Source organism: Erinaceus europaeus, chromosome 2 (assembly GCF_950295315.1).
Source record: "Erinaceus europaeus chromosome 2, mEriEur2.1, whole genome shotgun sequence".
Lineage (NCBI taxonomy): Eukaryota > Metazoa > Chordata > Mammalia > Eulipotyphla > Erinaceidae > Erinaceus > Erinaceus europaeus.
In genome coordinates, this window is record NC_080163.1 from 106685784 (window position 1) to 106710543 (window position 24760).

At 38.9% G+C, this 24760-nt stretch overlaps 1 protein-coding gene and 2 long non-coding RNA genes across 3 annotated transcripts in view; 1 reads left to right on the plus strand and 2 right to left on the minus strand.

The window, feature by feature from the left end:
* LOC132536618 (uncharacterized) overlaps positions 1 to 24760 on the minus strand; it is a 411585-nt gene that overhangs the window by 175089 nt on the left and 211736 nt on the right. The gene's annotated exons all lie outside the window — the stretch shown is intronic.
* LOC132536960 (uncharacterized) overlaps positions 1 to 24760 on the minus strand; it is a 114310-nt gene that overhangs the window by 10004 nt on the left and 79546 nt on the right. The window lies entirely within an intron of this gene.
* The window catches only part of WWC2 (WW and C2 domain containing 2), a 76254-nt gene that overhangs the window by 2160 nt on the left and 49334 nt on the right, over positions 1 to 24760 (plus strand). Inside the window, exons 2-4 of the mRNA XM_007534065.3 lie at positions 5584 to 5787; positions 7798 to 7874; positions 20608 to 20687. Of these exons, the coding sequence (XP_007534127.2) occupies positions 5637 to 5787; positions 7798 to 7874; positions 20608 to 20687 (308 nt within the window). The 5' untranslated portion in view covers positions 5584 to 5636. The remainder of the gene's footprint in view (positions 1 to 5583; positions 5788 to 7797; positions 7875 to 20607; positions 20688 to 24760) is intronic.

The following is a 24760-nucleotide window of genomic DNA, read 5'->3' on the forward strand; positions in this document are numbered from 1 at the left end:
AGATTTAGGGACATCATGTACATGGTGTGAGAAGGTTACCCCACCTACCACCAAAGTCCTATGGTGTCCTCTCCCCTGGTCTCCCCTACCCCAAATAATCACCATAGTTCTCACAAATTACAGCAGTTTATGTGTCTTTTTTAAATTAATTTTCTTATTGTTACCAGGGTTATCACTGGGGCTCAGTGCCTGCACAACAAATCTACATCTTCCACCAGCCATTTCTTTTCTATTTCATTTGATTGGATAGATAGCACTTGAGAGGAGAGGGGGAGATAGAGAAGGAAAGACAGAGAGAGGAGAGAGAGAGAAAAAAAAAATCTTGCAGCACTGCTTCACTGTTCATGAAGCTTCCCATACCTGCAGGTGGGGATCAGGGACTTGAACCAAGGTTCTTGTGCATGGTAATGTGTGTGCTCAACAAGGTGAGACACTTGCCCCATCCTGGCTATTATTTTTTACAAGTTCATTTGCTATAGTTACCTACATTCCAATATGAATGAAGTTTTAAATTAGTATAATCACCTGCGATTCCAGCCGGTTTGTTCCAAATGATATAATCTCATCTCCTTTAGTTGCAGAGTACTATTCTAATGAGTATGCATCTCATATTCTCTTTGTCCAGTTAACTGTGTTTCATCATTGCGGTTGCTTCCTAATTCTGGCTCTTGTGAGTGTTGCAGCATGAACAAGGGTGCATGTATATCCTTGCAAAGTAGTGCTTTCATGTCTTGTGGCTATATGCCTAGGAGTGATATTCCTAGATTATAAGGTATTTCTATATTTGTTTGTTTAAGTACTCACAATGTTGCTTTCCATAGGGGTTTCATCCCCACCAACAGTGCAGCAAAGTTCCTTTTTCTCCACATCTTTGCCAACACCTGTTTCCAGTTATGTTGCTGTAGGGCATTCTCATAGGTTCATAGGTCTACTCAACAAAAAAGAAGTTTTTTTAAAGTTATCTTTATTTATTATTGGATAGAAACAGTCAGAAATTGAGAAGGAAGGGGTGATAGAAGAGGAAGAGAGACTCTACCGTCAGTGGTCACTTCCAACAGGAATGTCATCATAAGCCCTCTTGCCAGCCTTCCCAAGACCTTGCCCTCACCATAAAGCAACAATGGTAGGATCTGCCCCAGTCTCTACCCTGAAGAGAAGGATTTTTCCCCCCCAATACTGGGATCTATTCCCTGCTGTTAGCCAACTTTCTAGCCCATTTACTTCACTTTGACACCATCTTCTCAGATAATATTTTTGCCCAACTCTGTTAGTTATCAAACTCAAGCAAGAAACAATATAGTCATGGCCCCCTAGGAAGTCCAATTTAGGACGTGGATAAAATGGTCTTCCTATCTTCTTTCCACCCTAAGAGCCCTATTCTCATCTGCTCTACTTCTACTTTTTGTTTCCTGATCATTAATCATTTTGTCCCATTTTATATGTTGCTGCCTTTTGGCTACCAAGTTAAAAACACTGTTATGATTCCATCTGGGTCATCTTCCCTGGGCAAATGACCTCCCTCACTAGTGTGTCTTAGAACCTCACCGCTCCAGAGCCCTACCCCACTAGAGAAAGATAGAAACAGGCTGGGGGTATAGATTGACCTGTAAGAGCCCAGGTCCAGCAGAGACGATTACAAAAGCCAGAACCCCCAAAAAAATTTTGATCCATACTCCCATTTGGGGAGAAATGGTAGGGGGAAGATGACCAGAGGGCTCTGAACTCCAGCTTCATCAGGAACTAGAGAGAGAGGAGGAAATCAAGGGAGGGACACTTGCATGTAGTAATAGGTGAATGTGTGACTTGGATGGGACCTTAAGTGGGGGGGGGGAACAACACACACAAATATACACAAACATAGACAGTTGTAAAAATAACAGTTAAATCCTATCTGCAACCTTGGGAGAAGTGCTGTAGCCTACAATGGAGGGACTGGGGATCCAGAACTCTGGTGGTGGGAATGGTGCAGAGTTGTACCACTATTTTTTTGTAATTTTGTAAATCAATACTAAATCACTAATAATAAAAAAGAAAAAGGGATAGAGACAGAGAGACATCTGCACCCCTGCTTCACTTGTGAACCTCCCCCCCCCCCCCCCCCCCCGTAGATGGGGACTTGGGGCTTGAACCCAAGTCTTTGCACATTGTAACATGTGCACTCAACCAGGTGTGCCACCACTTGGCCCCTACTCAACATTTTTTTAAAGGAATGTATTACTAGTATACACAATATCATGGATGTTTATTTTCCTATTTTATTTGAGAGAGAGAGGGAAACACCACATAACTACTTTACTACCTGGGGAGTTTCTCCTTGGTGCAGTGGTTCTCCCATGTGATGCAGGGGCTTGAATCTCGGGTCTCCTGCATGATAAGGCAGGTGTTCTACTGTGTGAACTCTCTTCGCTTTTCATGTATTATCTTTCATGCCCCTAAAGTTTCTGTGTAGTCCTCTCACATAAATGTGAGCAATCCCTCACATTTATGTTAGATGATTCTCATAAAATACAGACAAGACCCTTTCATGGCCTTTCTTAGAGCCTTTTGGTGGTATGCCAATGTTAAAAATTGAGTTTCTTAGGAGTCGGGTGGTAGCGCAGTGGGTTAAGTACACGTGGTGCAAGGCACAAGGACTGGCATAAGGATCCCGGTTTGAGCCTCTGGCTCCCCACATACAGGGGAGTCGCTTCACAGGCGATGAAGCAGGTCTGCAGGTGTCTTTCTCTCCCCCTCTGTCTCCCCCCATTTCTCTCCTATCCAACAACAACATCAATAACAACAGCAACAGTAAAAACAAGGGCAACAAAAGGGAAAAATAAATAAATATAATAAAAAATTGAGTTTCTTATCTTTACTCCAATGTTTGAGAAACTGTAGACTTATCTACTGTGGAGTGACAGGGAGGAAAAGAGAAAGAATAATAGAACATGGAAAAACCACCATGATGCTGGTAGAACAGAGGAGAGCAAATAGATGCTTCTTATCCTTTCCAAAGAGCTTTGAGTGAATATTCAAAGAACAATCAATTTAAATTGGAATGTCCTGGAAATAAGGGTACAGGGATGGGGTTCAAGAGGGAGAAATTTCTAGAAGAAGGAATACCACAAGAAAACTGAAGAAAAGCAAGTCTTAATGAAACTGTAGAAAGAAGTTCAGTGCTTCTGGAGGGGGTGTGATTGGGGATGGGTAGTGATGGTTAGAAAAACAAAGGCCTAGGGGAGGGTGGTGGTGCACCCTGTTCATTAACATGCTCAAGGACCAGAGTTCAAGCCCCTGCTCCCTGACTACAGGAATCTGCAGGCGTCTGTCTTTCTACTTCTCCTGTTCCCTCTTAATTTCTGTCTGTCCTATCTAATCAAAATAGAATAAAAAGAAGAGAAAAAAAAAAAAGCTGAAAGGATCTTGGATTTGTAGTGCCTGCACTAAACCCCAGAGACAACCCTTGTGGAAAAAGAAAGGAAGGAAGGAAGGAAGGAAGGAAGGAAGGAAGGAAGGAAGGAAGGAAGGAAGGAAGGAAGGAAGGAAGGAAAGGAAAGGAAGGGGAAGGAAGGAAGGAAGGAAGAAAGAGGGAGGGAGGGAGGGAGGGAGGAAGGAAATAAGGAAGAAGTGAATGCAGGAAGAAAGGAAGGGCTTTAGCATTATTTTTCTCCTTCCTTTCTTCTGCTCCCCTCCTTTCCCTGCCCCCTCTCCCTACCATTCTCACTTCCACTCCCCAGTCTTCCTTTCCCCTCCCTCCCCTGTACTATTGCTCAGCTCTGCCTGATGATGGTGTAGGGGTTTGAACTTGGTTCTTTGGAGCCTCAGGAATGAAAGTCTTTCTCATAACCATTATGCTGTCTTCTCAACCACCCATCCCCTCTTAGTTTCTGAAGCGCTTTCAGAGCCCTATTTCATCACTCTGCCTGTTCTATAGGAACTTCTTCTTCAACCAGAAGAAACCATTGCATCATTAAACTTCTGTGGAACTTAACTATTCTCCTTTCAAGACTCATAACTTCCTACTGTGTCAAATTTTTTTTTTTTTTTTGTGAATTCAGGATTCACATTTTTTCCTGCACTTTTTAAGTTCCTTGAGAGCAGTGATCATGTCTGAACATCGTTCCCCTGTTGTATTTAGTATATGGTCAACAATTATTTGTATGAGTGAAGGGCAGGCAGTAAATAAGCATAGTAGAGAAGTTCTAAAAAAGGAAGATTGTTGCTTATTCCTTCTTCCTGAGCACAGCAGAAAAAGTAAGAGATACAGATGATAGACATAAAGAATATTCCATTGAAGATTCTCATGCTATCTTCTGTGACAAACTCTTGTAACTCACCATGTGTTGGGCATCTATAAAGCTTCATAGCTATAAAACTGATGGAATGTGAATTCTCTGGAGGCATGTGATGTTTTAACAGTGTCTGATATATTACTGCTTCCATATAATAGATAACACGCAAATTATATTTCCACTATAAGACTGTAATCTCCCAGGGCCACAGAGTCTTAATGAAAGAGGCCACATTTGTGTAAGATACATTTAATAAATAGTCTTCACAAATCTTTCCGCAAATATAACTGATGGAGATGAAGCACCATTCTGCTTTATGAAGCCTTCTCCAAAAATGCCTTTGGGACCCTCCTTTTGTAGTTCATATTTACACTGTGCAATATTTCAGAAGTGTGAATGTGTCCTGTTGGATCTCTGGTAGCATGCAGTATTTAAGCCAGTTTACTGGAGTGTTTCTGCAAATGTCTCCCAAACAAATGCTGATAATTTATTATTATTCTTGTACTTTCCTCATTTAAATGTTAGCAGTGTTACTTTCAGTGTTTTGTGACCATTTTGTTGCTGACAAGTATTTTATTGAAAGTAGGTTAATTTCCCAATATGCAGGGAAATGTGATTAGATAAAACCTCTAAAGACATCAGGGGGAACTCAGACTACAAATCTCATTAGAACTTATAAATGTTTTAATACACACACACACACGCACACACACACACGTATATATACATAAATTTTTTTTTCAACTTGTATTAGTTGCTTATTTGGTTTAATAGTTTTCACATTACAGCAACAGATGGCCACCAAACTTAAAATAAGTTTCTGCCTACACTGTAGGAATATGGACCAGGGGAACATGTACTGTGCAAAGTAAGTTGGGTTTCCATCACACAGGCCATGAATGCTGGCTTTTATTTTATTTATTTATTTGTTTGTTTGTTTGTTTGTTTCACATTGAAAGTCAGAAAGCCATTGTTTGTTTGTTTTCCTTAACTTTTTTTTTCAGATAGAGCACAACAGAAACAGTGGGGTAAGGAAGGGAAAGAAACCAAAGTACCAAAGCTTCCTTCAAAGCAGTGAGGGCTCTCAGTGGGCAGTAACAGGTGGCATTCCATGGATGGTAGAGCAGTGCTATGGTGTTTCATTCTCTTTGTCTGTCTGTATCCCCTTTCTCTCTCTCTAAATAAAACAAAATTGGGCCCAGGAGATGGCTCAGCATCACCAGGAATGTGCAAAAGCCTTGAGTTTCCTCTACCACTTTATTACACAGTCTAAAAAGCCATAGTTATAAAATATTATCTAATACCTATGCAGAAACCACGCAGATAGAAGATCCAAGGAAACAATGGAGGGGGGAGCAGGAGAAGATGCTCAAGGACTACCTGTCGGTAGCACAGGACGCTCTCAGGACACAGAAGGAGCTGTACCATGTGAAGGAGCAAAGACTGGCTTTGGCCCTAGACGAATACATGCGGTTAAATGACGCCTACAAGGAGAAGTCAAGTTCTCGCACAAGCTGTAAGTACCTGGGTGGCTCTTCAGTAGACTATGGAAATGAAGGAGGGCTATTTTCGTTTTTGTGGAATTTAATTCTGAATCTGATTAGTCACAAGGCAAAAAGAATCCCACAAAGCTTTGTAAAAGGTGAGAACACGCAGAAATTTCTCCACAAAATCTCACCTCACCTATCTAGATTAAAGCCTCTTCATTTGGGGATGATAGGTCTTTTCTGATTTTTGTTTGTTTGTTTTTGTTGTTAAGGTTTTTTTTATTATTATTAATGTTAACTCTTCTCTTTACCTAGTTACCTTTTTTTTTGTCAATGAGTTAATTTTACCTTTTCAGATTTGAGGCAAATAATATGGCCCTTTTTGCTACTCCTTTTTTATTTCAATGATGTTGGGGAATGAACCCACTCTTTTCATTTATTTTTAAATTGCCACTAGGGTTACCTCTGGGGCTTTGTGTCTTTACAATGATTCCACCACACCTGGCAAAACCCCTCCCCCCCCCCTTTAAAATTCTTTTTATGTGATAGGACAGAACGAATGAGGAGAGGAGAGGAGAGGAGAGGAGAGGAGAGGAGAGGAGAGGAGAAGGAAAGAGAGAGAGATACCTGAAACACTGCTTTATTGTTCATGAAACTTGTCTACCCCCCACCCCCACTCTGGGAGGTGAGGACCAGGGTCTTTGTGCGTAGTGTTTTGTGAGATTAACAGGATGCATCACTACCCCGCCTCGAACCTAGATTTGTGTGCATGCATGATACCACTGAGTGGCCTCTCTGGCCCATTTTTTTCCAAAGTATGTATCCTTATGGAGGAAGAGAGAAGGAGTTACAGAGAGAAAGATGAAAGAAAGAGAGAGACACCAGAGCATGATCCCGTCATCCATGGAACTTCCTGAGTGCTGTCCATGGTGTTCCCTTGTGCTGGCAAGGATCAAATCCAAGGATTCACATATAGTGTAAACTCTATCTGCCAAGGCATCTCCCTGCCATTCTTTACTACTCTTGTGCAATATTTTTAACAGGATGGAACTGGAAGTTTTAGGCAGAATAAATTTCCTGTGCAGTACCTCAGTTGCTGGACATATATGCACCACCCCAACCCCATTTCATGACCTGAGAATTCTGAAACTGACTTTGCTTGAAGAAGCATTATGATAGCCTCAAAAATTAAAAGTTTCTAGATAATTTCAAATGTATAAGAATACATTATACCTACAGTGAGATTTTATAATGTATTTATAAGAATACATTATACCTACAGTGAGATCCTTTGAGATTTTATATATACTTTAGAAGATGATTAATGATCTTTATACCATGCCTTTTCCCTTAGTTTCCCCCCCATTTTCATAATTGTGCATAGTTCATTTTATTTTAATGAGAGAGATACAGAGCTGAAGACGAGCTTTGCTCAGCGCTGACTTATGGTGGTGCTGGGGATTGAGCCTGGATAGAGCACCATGAGTCTTTGGCATAACCATTATTTCCAGCTCTCTCTTAGAATTTAAAATGAGGTATAAAGCTTTAAGAATAAATGGATTCTGAAGCCAAGAAGAGCACACACTACCATGTGTGCAGACCAGGTTCAGGCCCCCAACTTTGTGTGTGTGTGTGTGCGCGCGCGCGCATGCTTGTGCATGTGAGAGAGAAGGAGAGAGGGTGCTTCTTGAACAGTAGAGTGGTGCTGCAAGTATCTCCTTCTCTGTGTCTTTCATCTTCTGTCAAAAAAGAGAATAAAAAGAGCTCCACCTGGAACAATGGAGCTCTGCAGGCATTGTACTCCACTAATAACCCTGTTAGAAAAAAAAAAAAAAAAAAAGAACAGATTTGAAAAAAGAAGTGTATTTTAAAGATTACCTTTTATTCTTGGGTATCTGGTGAATTACAGTAGAGGAATTATAAACCAAGGATCCATAGAAGTATTCTAGCCTGGTTAGATTTTAGTGTTTGATCAAAGCTGAGAGTTTGCAATCCAACTTACAAAAGCTAATTATTTTTTCTTTTTTCTCCATCAAAAGTATTCTCAGGATCTTCATCCAGTACGAAATATGATCCTGATATTTTAAAAGCTGACATCTCCACCACACGATTAAGGGTAAGATTTATTTTTTTTATTGTGGCTCAACATTGAACATATGCTTGGTCTGATGGAAGTGAAAGGGATTTAATAATTATCTGTCTGTCAGCATTCAATGCTGGAAACTTCCATAAACACACACACACACACACACACACACACACACAGAAACACATTGCTAACGGATGGTCTTTCCACCCTCTTTCAATATATTCTGTGTGTGAACTGTTGCTCATTATTGAGACAGAATATATTCCTTTACTGTGTAGTTGATTATTTGCTCTTAGCACATTGAGTCACAATTTGCTTCTTGATAACTTACTTTCCCTTGTCCTACTGAAATATGTCCTTGAGAGATGACCCTCATTGCTCTTTCATCAATCAGATATTTAGAGGTGCCCATATATTTTTGTCGCCAAGGCATTCCTCCTCTAGGTCAGACTATACTAGTCTCTTGTGCTTCCTTGTGGATCGTTTCCTAAATCTTTTCGATCAGGTTTCTGAGAAGGTCAGAGCTTATTTATCCTTGATTTTTGGAGTCACCATGACTATTCACCAAGTAAACTCATGTTACCCAAATCCTAGGCCATGAAATAGATCATTGCCTTGGCACAGTGTCGAGGGAATGATGTTATTTATAAAACAGGACACACTGTATGGTTCCATTTCGACGGCATTCCAAGAATGACAAAACCTTAGGAATAGAAGATTGGTTAATAGTTAGCTTTGGAGAGAAGGGTAAGATTAGTACTTATGAAAGGCTCAAGAATGGCTGCTGTGATTCTGATAATGTATTATTTCCTGATCATTTTGATTTTTTAAAATTTATTTTTTATTTAATGAAAGAGATAGAGCAAAAGATAGATACCAGAGCACGGTTCAATGTTAACTTATGGTGGTGCTTGGGATTGGACCTGGGACCTCAAAGCGACAGGCATGAAGGCCTTTTTCAGAACCAGTGTGCTGCTCCCCAGACTTACTTATTTTGAATATTTTTTTTCTTAATTTCTTTATTAGGGAGTTAATGTTTTACATTCGACAGTAAATACAATAGTTTGTACATGCATAACATTTCCCAGCTTTCCAAATAACAATACACCCCCCCACTGGGTCCTCTGTCATCCTTCTTCGATCTGTATTGTCCCCACCCACCCACCCCAGAGTCTTTTACTTTTACTTTGGTGCAATACACCAATTCCAGTTCAGGTTCTACTTGTGTTTTCTCTTCTGATCTTACTTGTCTGTCAGCTTCTGCCTGAGACTGAGATCATCCCATATTCATCCTTCTGTTTCTGACTTATTTCACTTAACATGAATTTCTCAAGGTCCATCCAAGATCGGCTGAAAACAATGAAGACACCATTTTTTATAGCTGAGTAGTATTCCATTGTATATTATATATACCACAACTTGCTCAGCCACTCATCTGTTGTTGGACACTGGGTTGCTTCCAGGTTTTGGCTATTACAAATTGTGCTGCTAAGAACATATGTGTACACAGATCCTTTTGGATGGGTGTGTTGGGTTCCTTAGGATATATCCCCAGGAGAGGAATTGCAAGATCATAGGGTAGGTTCATATCTAGCCTTCTGAGAGTTCTCCAGACTGTTCTCTATGGTGAATATTCTGTCCATGTCCTCTCCCCATTTTTGGATGGCGTTCTTTGTTTTCTTGTTGAGTTTGGCAAACTCTCTATATATTTTGGTTCTTAGCCTCTTGTCTGATGTATGTTATGTAAAGATCTTCTCCCATTCTGTGAGGGGTCTCTTGGTTTGGGTAGTGGTTTCTTTTGCTGTGCAGAAGCTTTTTAATTTGATGTAGTCCCATAGGTTTATGCTTGCCTCAGTCTTTTTTGTAATTGGATTTGTTTCATTGAAGATGTCTTTAAAAGTTATGCAGAAAAGAGTTCTGGCAATATTTTCCTCTTAAGAATCTGAGTGTTTCTGGTCTAACATCGAAGTCCTTGATCCAAATGGAATTTACTTTTGTATTTGGTAAAATATAGTGGTTCAGTTTCATTGTTCTGCATGTTTCAACCCATTTTTTCCAACAATATTTGTTGAAAAGACTCTGCTTTCCCCATTTAATAGTCTGGGCACCTTTGTCAAAGATTAGCTGTCCATAGGGCTTACTTCAGGGCTCTCAATTCTATTCCACTGGTCAGTATGTCTATTCATGTTCCAGTACCAAGCAGTTTTGATGACAATGGCCTTATAATACAACTTGAGATCTGGGAGTGTGATGCCTCCAGTTCTGTTATTTCTTCTCAAATTTGTTTTGGCAATTCTAGGTCTTTTATGGTTCCAGATAAACATTTGTAGCATTTGTTCTATTCTCCTAAAAAATGTGGTTGGGATCTTGATGGGGATAGCATTACATTTGTAGATGGCTCTGGGTAGTATATTCATTTTGCTATTAATTCTTCCAACCCATGAACATGGAATATCTTTCCACTTCTTTGTGTCTTTTCAATTTCCTTGAGTAGTGACTCATAATTTTCAGTATACAAGTCTTTCACTTCTTTGGTTAGGTTTACTCCTAGATATTTTATTGTTTACGTAGCTATAGTAAAAGGAATTGATTTCTGGATTTCAATTTCTTCTAACTTAGTGTTTGCATAGAAGAATGTCACTGACTATTGAATGTTAATTTTGTAGCCTGACACCTTACTGTATTGCCTGGTGATTTCCAAAAGCTTCTTGCTAGATTCCTTGGGTTTTTCTATGTATACTATCATATCATCTGCAAATAGGAAGAGTTTGACGACTTCTCTTCCAATCTGTATGCCTTTAATTCCTTTCTCCTGCCTGATTGCTATGGCAAGAACTTCCAAAACTATGTTGAATAATAATGGTGATAGTGGGCGTTCCTGTCTAGTACCTGATCTGAGAGGAAATGCTTCCAGTTTTTCACCATTGAGTATGATGTTGGCTGTAGGTTTGCTATAGATAGACTCCACTATCTTCAGGAATTTTCTATCTATTCCCATTTTTTGTAGTGTTTTGATCATAAAAGGATGTTGTATTTTGTCAAAGGCTTCCTCTGCATCTATTGATATGACCATGTGGTTTTTACTCTTGTTTTTGTTGATGTGGTGGGTCACCTTGATTGATTTATGAATATTAAAACCAACCTTGCATGCCTGGGATAAACCCCACTTGGTCATGATGAAGAATCTCTTTAATATACTGCTTTTTCCGGTTGGCTAGAATTTTGTTCAGTATTTTCGCATCTATGTTCATAAGAGATATTGGTCTGTAGTTTTCTTTTTTGGTTGCGACCCTGTCTGCTTTTGGTATCAAAATTATGTTGGCTTCATAGAAGCTGCAAGGGAGTATTCCAGTGTCTTCAATCTTCTGGAAGACTTTTAAAATAGAGGTATTAGTTCTTCTTTGAAGGTTTTGTATAATTCATTTGTAAAACCATCTGTCCCAGGACTTTTATTCTTGGGAATATTTTTGATAACTGTTTCAATTTCATTAGCTGTGATGGACCTGTTCATGTTATCTACTTCCTCTTTACTTAGTTTTGGAAGTTGGTAGTTATCTAGGAAATCATCCATTTCTTCCAGGTTCTCTAGCTTGGTGGCATATAGTTGTTCATAGAAGTCTCGCATGAAATGCTGAATTTCTGCAAAGTCTGTTGTGATATCTCCTCTTCCATTTATGATCTGATTTATTTGGATATTCTCCCTCTTTTGTTTTGTGAGTCTGTCTAAAGGTTTCTCAATTTCGAAGAACCAACATTTACTTTCATTGATCTTTTGTATGGTTTTCTTATTTTCAATGTGATTTCTGCCACCTTAGTGATTTCTGTCCTTCTGATTGCTTTAGGGTTCCTTTGTTCTTCTTCTTCTAGGTCGTTAAGATGTGCAATCAGGCTGTTTATTTGTGCTTTTTCTTGTCTCCTAATATGTGCTTGTATGGCTATGAACTTCCCTCTCAGTATTGCCTTAGCTGTGTCCCAAATATTTTGATAGCTTGTGTCTTCATTTTCATTGTACTCTCGAAACATTTTGATTTCTTCCTTGATTTCCTCTTTGACCCAGTAGTTGTTAAGGAGTGTACTGTTGAACTTCCACATTTTAGCACTATTACTAACCTTTAGTTGATTGTTAAGTGTTGGTTAAATTCCACTGTGGTCTGAGAAGATGCTTGGTATGATTTTAATGCTCTTGAATTTGCTGATGCTGTCTTTATGGCCCAACATATGGTCTGTCCTTGAGAATAACCCATGTGGACTTGAGTAAAACGTGTATTTCAGTTTTCTGGGATGACTCTGAAAATGTCCAATAGTTCTAGTTTATCTATCTCCTCGTTTATCTCCCTCATGTCTTTATTTCTTTATTGATTTTCTGCCTGGATGATCTGTCAAGTTGAGAGAGTGGGGTGTTGAAGTCCCCTACTATGACTGTGCTGCTGTTAATATATTGCTGTAGCTCTTTCAGTAGATGTTTGAAGTATTTAGATGGTTTTTCATTGGGTGCATAGATGTTAATAATTGTTAAGTCGTCTTGATTGACTGATCCACAGAGCATTAAGTAGTGTCCATCCCTATCTTTTAAAATTTTTTTATTTTAAAATCTGTCATATCAGATATGAGAATAGCTGTTTCTTTCCCATTTTTCCGGGCTATTGGCTTGTATGATAGTTTCCATCCTTTCACTTTGAGTCTGTGTTTGTCTTGTTGAGTTTGGTGGGTTTCCTTTAGACAGCATGTCGGGTTGTGCTTTCTGATTCATCTTTCTACTCTGTGCCTTTTAATAGATGAATTCAGACCATTGAAATTCATTGATATCAAAGATTGAGGATATTTTAACGCCATTCTTGTAGAGTTTTAGAGTGTTCTGATATATGGCATTTTTATGTGGCCTGACTGTTTATAGGAGACCTTTCAGAACTTCTTTCAGGGCAGGCTCAGTGATAGTTGAGTCTTTCAACTGTTGCTTGTCTGAGAAGTTTTTTATTCTCGTGTGAATACACGAATAGCAGAATACAGTAGTCTTGGTTGAAAGCCTTTCTCTTTGAGCATTTGATAGATATCTTGCCATTCTCTTCTGGCTGGTATTGTTTGTGTGGAGAAGTCTGCTGCTAATCTTATGGGTTTTCCTCTGTGACTCTGTTTTTCTCTTGCAGCCTTCAGGATGCTTTCTTTATCCTTATTCCTTTCCATTCTAAATATGATGTGTCTTGGTGTCTTTAAGTCTGGGTTAATTCCGAATATACTCCCATGTATATTCTTTCTTTTGAAGTCATCCCATAGGTCTCTGTTGGTGTTTTCAGCATCTCTTAATCTCTTTTTGAGATCTCTTCTTCTTTTTTTTTTTAGTTGTCTCTAATTCGTCCTTGATCTTGCTAATTCTGTCTTGAGCCTCATTTATTCTATTCTCTCTCCCCTCTACTGTTTTCTGGAGTTCATCTATTTTGTTTTCCTGTTCTGATAATGTTTTTTGCTTGTTCAGCTAGTTGTGTTTTTCGCTCAGCTATTTCAGCTTTCAGCTCTCTAATAACCTTGAGATAATTAGTGTTTTCTTCCAGAGTCTCATTTGTTGTTTCTGCATTTCTGATGACAATTCTTTCAAATTCTTTACTCACTCCTGTGATTATTTCCTTAACTAGTGTTTGGATGTTGACCTCACTATTTTGTGCTTCAATCTTTGGGAGGCTTTTAGCTGGGCTCTTTCCTGGTTCATTTGTCCAATATTTCTTCTCGTTGGTTTCACCATTGTATATAGTATTTTATGAGATCCCTCTCTCAGTACTTTTCAAATTACTGATCACTCTTGCCTGGATTGACTTGTGTCTTAAGTACGGTAATTAAAGGGTTCACAGTTGTAGAAATTGACAGTTGTTTCAATATCATTTTAATCCCTGAGTTAGAGCTCAGTGGTTTAAAAGCCTCTTTTGTTCTTTTTCTTCCCTGTAGGTTATGGGAACTTGAGGGCTTTTAAACTATGCATAGGCTTCTTAGCTTAATCACTGACTCCTGAGCAAGAGATACAGCAGGGTGGGGGCAGAGATGATCCAGTGGTTATGCAAAGAGACTTTCACAGCCTCACCATTAGGCCTCCGAGGTATAGATCTTCTCCTGAGTTTCCTGGTTAGTTCTCTGTCCCCTGGTGTCAGCACATGGCCCTTCCTCACCTCCCTACCCCTAGCTCCAGCTTCTGAGGGTAGCAGTAATGGAGATTCACAGTTCTATTTGGTGAGTCTTAGGGGAGTGCTCTCCTCCCTTCAGCAGTCTTTTTGTTGGTGAAACAGACTGGAGGTGGTGTCCCAACTGGTAAACTGCTGGACTGTTACCAGCAACTTAATCTCTCCCTAGGCTCCTCTCTGTCCACCTGCCACACCTGTTTGCACTCACCGGTGATTTGGTGGATTCCTGAAGTGGTTCTAGTCCTGTCTTGTTTCGGTCCCAGGTGGTCTCCTTTGGTATTCCTAGTTGACCTGGGAGAGGAGAGGAGAGAAACACAGCTGCTGCTGCTTCGTAGCCCTGCCTCCAGAAGTCTCTCTTGAATCTTTTTATATATATATAATATTTATTTATTCCCTTTTATTGCCCTTATTGTTTTAGCTATTATTGATGTCATTGTTACTGGTTCGGACAGAGATTAATGGAGAGTGGAGGGGAAGACAGAGAGGGAAAGAGAAAGATAGACACCTGCAGATCAGCTTCACCACTTGTGTAGTGACTCCCCTGTAGTTATAGGACCAGGGGTTCGGACTGAGATCCTTACACTCATCCTTGCGGTTTGCGCCAGCTGTGCTTAACCCACTGTGCTACCACCCAACTCCCTATTTTGAATCTTAACAGGGAGTTTTAACTTTGGGATCATCTGCAAGGTGGTATAGTTAAAATTTCTTTTCTGTTAAACTTCTAAATTTAAACCTAGAACCTGTTTAATTTGGATATATGGAAATGTATACTTCTGAGTAATAATGAATCAGAGATACATGCATATTTTTTGGTTACCATTAGTTAGTAGAACTTTAAGAGACAAGTGTATTTATATAGTGTCAATATCTCTCTAAAATGTGTGCTACTTGACTTTGGTGGCTAAAAAAAAAAAAATAGACCACCAATTTGTTTCTTGGAATTGCTGGGTCATGGCAATTCATGGGCTTCTTTTAATTTACCTGTGTAAGTCTGGCTTTTACCTTCTGTTTTTTACTTTTATTTTTTTGTGTTTATCTGCCAGAACACTGCTCATCCCTGGCTTATGGTGGTCCCCAGGATTGAACCTGGGAACTCTGAGCTCCAGGCAGCAAAGTCTGATGCTCTACAATGGTGCTTTCTCCCTGTCCAACTTTCCCCAGTTTTTGTCAGCCACCTGCAGCTGACTACAGCACATTTCATGATTGTTTCTTCTAATTTCTCTCAGTACCTTTTGTTTTGTTGTCTTCTTTACTATTCAGAAAGTTTGGATCTAAAGTATTGTATCTCATTTTGTTTTTGATGATAAAAACCTGTGCACATATCATCCCAAATGAGCCTGAGGGGAGGAGGAAGGGACATTCTTCTCTGTACTTTATAGTAAAGTCAAACATTGTTATTGTTTAATTTTACAGATTTAAGAACATTAATTAAGTCATTTTTATCTTATTTCGAGTCTCTAATTTCTTTTTCTTTGAGAGGTCATGTCAGAGGCGAAGCACTAGTGGGGAGGATTTTCAGGCATGTGGAGAAGGTTTTCTGGTAGGAGCAAGCTGACAGTTGCCCTTTCTTGGCTTACTTCAGGGGCTTATGGCAAGACAGTGAAGAACTTCATGAGAAGGAAAAAGGAATCATTAGTAAAATACCATGCTGCTCATTATAGCTTTAATGTTTCCAGGTTCACTTCTAAGGCAAGCTTATAGTACCTGTCTGTTGAATGGTCCTTCCGAAGCCCATAAGCCTTCTGGATTGCACTTTTCCTTCACTGTCATCTTCTGTCTCCTTTTTTTTTTTTTTTTTTTTTAAAGAAAACTTATTACATAGTGGTTTTAAGAGATAGTCAAGAAGTCCTGTGATTTCCAGTCATGCTTACCACATTTAATCACAAAATCTTGCCAGTTTTCAGAAATGACTTTAAAATCAATTTAAAATGTCACTTGCCTTCACAGAGCCAGTATAGAAAGCAAGAAATGTGCAAAAGTCACAGGTCTCTTGACTCCAGTTTGGTACTTGAATTTGTGAGATGTTACTCTCTTGAGTTGATTCTGTAAATTTAAATGGTTGCTTGTGTCTGGCTGTTGAAAGTTTAGTATGTAAGAGAGCAAGATAACACAAGGTGTTGGATCTTCTCTCTGGGTGAGATATGGGGATAATAAAGTTTCTAAGGCAGAATAAGGGCCATTGATTTTGTTTGGGCCATTGTGCTATAAGTCAGGTTTGTCTTTAATGTAACGTGTTGTCATGTCTTTATTAACTAACTTAAATAACTGTAGGTATTTTTTTTTAAATTTGTATCTTTATTTATTAGATAGTCAGAAATCAAGAGGGGAGGGAGTGACAGAGAGGGATAGTGACAGACACCCGCAACACTGCTTCACCACTCACAAACCTTTCCTCCTACAGGTGGGGACTGGGGACTTGAACCCACATTCTTGCACATTGTGTGTTCAACCAAGTGTGACACCACCCACCCCCCCTTTTTCTTTTTAAATCCTCTGGCATTCTAGGCTGTTCTTTGATATGTAATAGTAGTATAAGTTTCCTGAAAATTACTGAATCTCAGGTCTGAGACTCCTTATCTGTAGAAGAATTAAAACTGTCTAGTAGAATAGCTGTGAAGATTGAAAGTAGGAATTTATATACATTTACTATGTGCTATACAGGAATACAGTGTTCTATTCTAGATATGTATGCATCATATACAGTATATTATTCCAGATCACTGATGGAATTACATAAAGAAAGTACTCTTGAGTGTTAATTCACTATTGCTTCCTATAAGAGTCAACTTTTTGCTAAATTTGTGTATCAGGAGACAATTACTGAATCTTTATTTTTGATGGGAAGAAATTTGTGCCCTACAGTTGAAGTTAGGTTGGAGAATGGAATAGAAACAGTGATCTTCTAATAAATGTGAGATGGCTCTCAGAGAGGACTCATGACTGAATATTGACAGTTCAGACCAAACTCTTGAAACCAAAAGCAAGAGTTGCATACCTAAGGCACTGTGTATGCCGGAGTTGAACTATCTTCTGGTCTCTCACTGTCATTCTTTTCTCTTTGTCTCTCATAAAATAAATAAATATATATCTTAAGAAAACAAAAAAATGGAAATCAGGTCTGGCTAGAAATACTATCTGTTGTCACTACAATAGATTCAAGCCTCTACACTGTTAATTAAATCAAATTCAGCATTAATATTTGGGAGCTGGGAACCATTCAAGTAAACTCCCCCCCCCCCCCCCCCAGTAAAAGCCATAGTTTTAGCTGACTGTAGATGAAGTAAATATTGTGAAAGGAAAAAAGAAAATCCGCAGGTGAACTTCCTCTATCATTGTAACCCAGCACAAAGTGAAATCTGACACCACTTAAACAAAAGTTCGTCCCAGTTGTCAACAGATTCTTTTAAAAATAGTTAAATTGGTGTGTCATCTCAGTCCAAGTGATTTTTAAGGTGAATACTATTTTTTGTCACTGAGCTGTGCTAATTGTTTAATTTAGCTGTGCTACCTGGGCTCAGTAGCACTTTTGTTTTCATCAGCTATATTTTCACAAGTGAAGACTGGTTTCAGCCCAGCTATTTAAATTGCTGTTGTTTTTTAAATTAATTATTACTGTTGTTTTAAAATAAAACTGTTGGGAGTCGGGCAGTAGCACAGTGGGTTAAGCGCATGTGGCGCGAAGCGCAAGGATCCCAGTTCGAGCCCCTGGCTCCCCACCTGCAGGGGAGTTGCTTCACAGGCGGTGAAGCAGGTCTGCAGGTGTCTACTTTCTCTCCTCCTCTCTGTCTTCCCCTCCTCTCTCCATTTCTCTCTGTCCTATCTGACAACGACGACATCAGTGACAATAACAATAACTACAACAAGGGCAACAAAAAGGGAATAAATAAATAAGTAAATATAAAAAAAAAACTGTTGCAGTCTTTCTAGTGGAAATCTCTTGAGAATGCTGTCAGAAGTAGAAATACACATGAGATGAATATTCATTACTACTGGCTCTTTTGCCCTGACAGTCTAGCACTAAGCCTGAAATGTCTTCATGATACACATAAATGAACTCCTTGTTCTGTGGATATTGAAGCACCTCCAGAGAACCTAGATCATTGACCTGAGAGGTTGCTCAGCCATAGAGCCTACATCTTGCAACCTCATGGTCCTGCATTTGGTATTGGTATTATTTCACATACTTTGGTCTCTCAGTCTCTGTCTGTCTGTCTGTCTCTCTCTCTCTCTCTTTCCCTCCCTCCCTTCCTCCCTTTCTCTCTCTCCCCCTCCCTCTCTCCCTCTCCCCCCCTCTTCTCCTCCCTCCCTTTCTCCCCCCCCTTGTAAACAAACAAATATTAAGAACCAACCAACAAAGTCCATATCATGTATCTCCTGAGACCAGCTTCATGCTTCAGATATAAGTAATCTTTCGCTCTTTTGGATTCCGGTGGCATTTTTTATCTTTTTCTTTGTAGTTATAAATTGAGCCCTGCAAATAATGATCTATATTCCCATTCCCTGATAAAATAAAAGTGTCTTAGGATACAAATTATTGTACAACCAGATAAGCTATTGAATATCTACTTTATTCAGAGTATTATGCCTTGAGACATACCATTGTCAACATAACAGCATAAGTATCTAGTCTTCCTCTTAATTGTTTCCTTTTTCTTTCTTCTTTTTAATACTTTATTTATTTTATGGTTTTAATGTTTTATTCACTTATGTATTTTGCATAGATACAGAGAGAAATTGTGAGGGGAAGGGGAGATAGGGAGAGAGAGATACCTACAGTACTGCTTCACTGCTTATGAAGCTTCCCCCCTGTAAGTGGGGCCTGGGGGCTTGCACCTGGGTCCTTGTGCACTGTAACATGTGTATTCAACCAGGTGTGCTACTGCCTGACACTTTGCTTTTAAAAAGAAAAATATTTTTCTTTAAATTTAAATTATATGTGTGAGAGAACTTTACATGAGTGAAAGAAAGAGAATGGAAGAAGCCAAGCACATGTGGCCCAAGGACTCAAGTTAGGGTCCTTACACATGCAGATCCTGGTGCTCTGACTGCTGGATTATCTCCCCCGACCTAAGCTTTATTTTTCTTGACTCCAAGATCCCCCTTCTCTCTTTCTCTCTCATCAGACTGTTCTTGCTACTACTACTTCACATTTGTCTCTTGCTCTAGATTTCTGAATGTCTGAGGTATGTTCCTGAACTCTCTTCTCTTTTCAGTACACTGTATTTCCATGGATTCACATTTATTCTCAGACATTGAAAATAGCAACTTTATGTTTGACTCTTAATTTTATAGCTCTAGTCCAGATACTAAAACACCTGGATATCAAACTATATATTTCAGCTGCCTTTAGTGACTCATGGGTCTCAAAAAAAAAAAAAAAAAAAAAAAAAAAGGAAAACCCTCATTTTCTCCCCAGATGAAACCTGTGTGAAAACCTTTTCATTTGTAGGAAGCCAGACTGTTTCTCTGAGTTGTCAGATTGTGGTGTTGTTATTACTAAAGCATAGATCTGGCCACAAGAATTTTTTAAAATCAGTTTAACAACTAATTGGTCACACAATTTACCACTGGTACTGTTCTTTTTTCCCTTTTCAAAAAATCTTTTAAATTTTTTTCTTTAATTTTATTTATTTATTTATTCCCTTTTGTTGCCCTTTTTTTTTTTATTGTTGTCGTTATTATCATTGTTGTTATTGATGTTATTGATGAAGGGAGGGACATTTGGATGTAGTAATAGGTGTATGTGTGAATTGAAAAGGAAGAGAATTTGGGACTTTAAAAAGGGGGCGGGGGGCAATATATACAAACATAGACAGATAGTTGTAGAAATAACAGTTAAACCCGTATCTGCAACCTTGGGAGAACTCTGTAGTTTACAATGGAAGGAATGGGAATCCAGAACTCTGGTGGTGAGAACAGTGCAGAGTTGTATCCCCATTATCTTGCAATTTTATAAATCAATATTAAATCACATACACAAACAAATAATAATAAAGAATGACTTTTTAAAAAATGAATAGGGCCAGCAAAGTAGCTCAGTTCGATAGTACGCTGTTTGCCATGTGTAGAACACAGGTTTGAACCTGGCTCCCACTGCACTGAAAAAAGTTTCCGTGCTATGGTTGCATTCCCTTTATCTTTAGAAAGAAAGAAAGGAAGGAAGGAAGGAAGGAAGGAAGGAAGGAAGGAAGGAAGGAAGGAAGGAAGGAAGGAGATGACTGGGGAGTCTGCTCAGTGATATGCATGCACAAGGCTCTCGTTCATTCCTTAGCACCACATTAGAAATAAGTAAATGCTGTTCTGACTCTCTTTACCAGCGAATTGTCACCAAATGGAGACAACAGTATTGTCTAATTCATAAGAGGTCCACTAAATCGATTGATGAGGACAAATATTAGTATTATCTTATGTATCATTAACAATTTAAATATAAGTAATCTACCTGCTGTAGAATTCATGTTAAGGAGAAATTAATGGAGTAAATGTTAAACCACTAGCTATTTTTATGGGTTTAATGGTTTACCAGTGGGTTATTTTTTAAAAGTGTTGCTAATTATTTACAAACATTCATATTTATATTGATTTTTCCACTGAAGGTGAAAAAACTGAAGAGAGAACTCTCCCAAATGAAGCAAGAATTGCTCTATAAAGAACAAGGCTTTGAAACGTTACAACAGTAAGTATAAAAGTACTGTAAAATTAACTTTAGGATAATTCAAAGCCCCCTAAGTAGTACACAGAAGAATGGAAGTACAGATTACATCGGAGATTGCTCAGAGAAACATCAAAGCAAAAGGCTCAAAGCTGCACCAAAATTCCCCCTCCCCTAAAATCAACCAACAAAAAAAACTTAGGAAAATCTATATGCTTTGAAGTTTTCATTAATCACTGGAGATTCAAAGAAACCCAAGGAAAATAAAAAACAAAACCTTATTTGTCTCCTGGGCCCCTTGCCAGCCTGCTCTGAGGTTAAGGGACGAGCTAAGAGGACAGACACAGGAAGTGCTTCCTCTATGTCCTGCCCCAAGGACAAGGTTAAGTGAAACTGGCTTGGGAGCCTCAGGTACTGCCAAGAATCTAAGCCTACTGACCTCAGGGAGCAAGTCAGGATAGAAAAGGAGCTTGAGTGAGTTGCTCATTTCCTGTGGTCTTTCTACCCTTTCCAATTCTTTATAGAAGTCTGAGGGGGTGATTAGCAGAGCTGTGGATTGTACCAGATTAAGGGAAAATGGAGATGATGGCGGTAACATAGTGGTGGGGAGTAGGATCTAGCAGTCCCTGCCCCATATTCTGCCCCTGCTCTTCCTGCTAAGGAAGAGCCCCAGATAAACCATCATTGGCACAAAGATTCTTTTCTCACTCTCATCATCCCAACTCATGAGTTCTGTCATCAGAGGGGAAAGCCTCTAGTTCTCAAATCTTAATCACAAGGAAAGCTGAAGGTATTGTCACTTGAGTTACTCAGCTGCTTTTCATATCCCCTCTACAGGAAGCAGCTCTCTGGGCTCTAAGTTGGAGTGTAGTATTTATAGTATTAATGGGTTTCATGGTCTTCCCTGTATCTCCTTCAGTAGCCATCCAAGAGAATAAGACATTATCTGTCTTAAGGATTCTGTTTGCTGGCCCCGACAAACTGCTGATTGTCCTGTATATTTGGACAGTAAGTTCTGCAACCCACTGTCTGGTCACTAAGCTAGACTTCCATTTTACACACTTGGTTACAAGACTCAATTTTTTGTGGCTTCTTACCTCCCATAATGGCCACGATTGTCTTTCAGAAGCTCTCATGTGGTGGTTCTCAAATCTGTAGGAACTCCTAAAAAATTGTTTCTGTCTGCAGCCCAGGTATATTAAATGAGGTTGTTGGAGGTTCTCAAGTCCATCTCTGTTCCAAGAACAGTGTGCCCCTACACACTGAGCAAACCTTGAGCAACATGAATGTTTTATGTAGTAACTGCTTGGCAGCATAAAAGGAGGGATTTAGAGAGAGAGAGAGAAAAAGACTAGAGAGCCTTGACATGTTTAGCTATATGTTAGATGTTTTAAAGGTATATGAAATTAGAACGCTTGTCACTAACGAGGATGAAAGGTTACCCAAACTTGATGAGTTTCTTTTATAGTAATGCAACAATGCTGTATTGTTCAGAGCAGTTTGTTTACAAGCAACTTTTATAGGAATCTAAGGCATGTTTAAGAATCTGTCAATAACATTCCACCAGCAAACAATAGACATTTGTTGTAGAGATTTACACATTCTCTTGCTATGATTCTAATCCCTTGAACCAGAGTGGAAAGATAAGATATCTCCCCTCTGAGAGTTCTGTTACTCCTGACTAGACAAAATAGAGCTGTTTTCAGTGAAGTGCTGCTCGAACATCATTGATGAATAATTGATTGAACCCAGAAACCATTCAAAGTGCATTCAAAGTAGCATTTCTGATACTAGAAAGAGACATCTGCTGGGGTTATGATAGAAAATATGTTTTAGTAAAAGATTTAAATAGAATCTCACTACAATCTTTTGCAACTTTTCACTTATTCACAGTGGAATATTGTTAAATTCTGAAATTATAATGCCATTTAACTGCAGTATAAAGTCTTTCACTTTACTTGCAATAATAGTTTGTGTCAAGTGAATGAGTATATTTTTATTCTCTGTATTCATTTTGTTTGCGCTTCCAAATTTGATTTTGGCCTAAGTGATAGTGTAGGATATGTATAGATAGTGTAGGATATGTATAGATAGGTACAGGTAGCGAGAAGCACCCAGCAAGCCCAAAGTAGAGACAGAGTCTATGACAGGTTGGCTGTGAAAGTATATATTTTCTAGGAAAAGCATGATAATGGTAATCCCTCCTCTGTCAGAAGTGTCTAAGATATAGAGGGAAATTTAATTGTAGGGTACACACAAATCAAAGTCTTAGGATTATTTAGGGAAAATACAGAATGCTGTTTCTTCAGTTATAATAAATAGCATAGGGGCCGCTGGGTGATGCACACCTGACTGAGTGCACATGTTACAGTGTACAAGGACCTGGTTGGAGCCTCTGCTCCCCACCTGCTGGGAAAGCTTTGTGAGTGGTGAAGCAGGGCTGCAGGTGTCTCTTTGTCTCTCACCCTCTCTATCGCCTCCTCCCCTCTTGATTTTTGGCTGTCTCTATTTAATAAATAAAGATAATTTAAATTTTTTTTAAAATCAAGAGGTGATACACTCAGTTGAGCACACACATTACCACACACAAGGACCTATGTTCATGGCTTTGGTTCCTGTATGCAGAGGGACAGCTTCACATATGGCAAAGCAGTGCTTCAGGTGTTTCTTGTTGTCTCTCCCTTTGTTTCTGCCTCCCTATTTCCTCTGCCTCTGTCCAATAAATAATACATAAAATAGCTTTTAAGATCAGAAAATAGTGATATTTTTATGGTTACTAATGGTCAAAAAAAGGAATAGGAAATAAAAATTAAAGGATAGAAAGGAAAGCAAGGAGATCACAGAAAAACAATCAGTAGTTAAAATGAAATTAGGACTAAAAGGAGGCAAGAAAGAAAGTGAGAAAGCAAGAAAGAACGACCAAAGGGGGCTCATTGGTGAATGTTTAAATGAGTGTTTATCGTCATATTCAATATTCCATGAAGCAGTGGATGGTCTCAAATAAAGCCTACGTTTTTTTTTTTGTTTGTTTTTTTCAAGTGCTAGCTTCTGAATCACAGATTTGCTTTACCATTGAATTCTGAAGGTTTTACTCAGATAGAAAGAAATGACTAGGCTTTTCAAATTCACTTTGACAGTTTGATTTCCCTGTAAATTATGAAATTGTGCTGTTGATGAAATTATGCTGATATCATTATACAGTAAGCCTATTTCAAAGGACTTAATAGATACACTCAAGGACGCCAAAAAAATTCATGGATGAATTTCTTCCCAAATAAGTAGAATTAACCAATATTTAGTATTTCCAAATATATGAAGTCAACCTAACCAGTGTTTTAATAAAATAGACCAAGTGTATTTCTCATAAAACTCCCCAGGGTGAGAATGTTTTTTGCAGACACCTGTCTCAGGGTGATAAGAAATTGTACCCAGGTATAGTACTCATATACTGTAGACCATTAAGTCCCCAGTAATATGGGGCAAAAAACATCTCCAGCCTTAGTCTGACATTTTAAAGATAGTTCCCATTGACTGTTTATACAAATCAGGGGTTAAATTTATGTAAATCTACTGGCCTTTTTTTTTTCCCCCCCTTCCATTTGTAAGGCACTAGTTTCTCTCTTGTGGTCCTTTTCACCCTGTGTTCACTTACTTTGCTGGTTGTACTTTATTATCAGAAGGCCTTATGACGTGTTACTTTCTGAGTTTCTTTTCATTATTTATTTATTTTATTTTATTTTGCTATATGGGGTGGGGTTAATGGTCAGGTTTTAATTGCTATAAAATATCTATTGGGATATTACCTGAAGAGGTAAGTAATCTATAAACTGATTTTGCTCAACTAGACTTTGTTGTTAAAAATGGGTATGGTAGTAGCATTGTTTCAGATGTTATCCCTCCTGGGAAATTATCAGGCATAAATTATGTTCCTACCCCAGAAATCTGAGCAAGTCTATGGATCAGACCCAGAACCTGTCTGAGAATGTGCAGAGTTATAGGGCCCCACTTGGTCCTCCAGGAAAGCCATGATGCTTTCTCCATCCGGGATAACACAGCTGTCACTCTAGCTGTCACTTTCACCAGGAGAGTAACAGTGG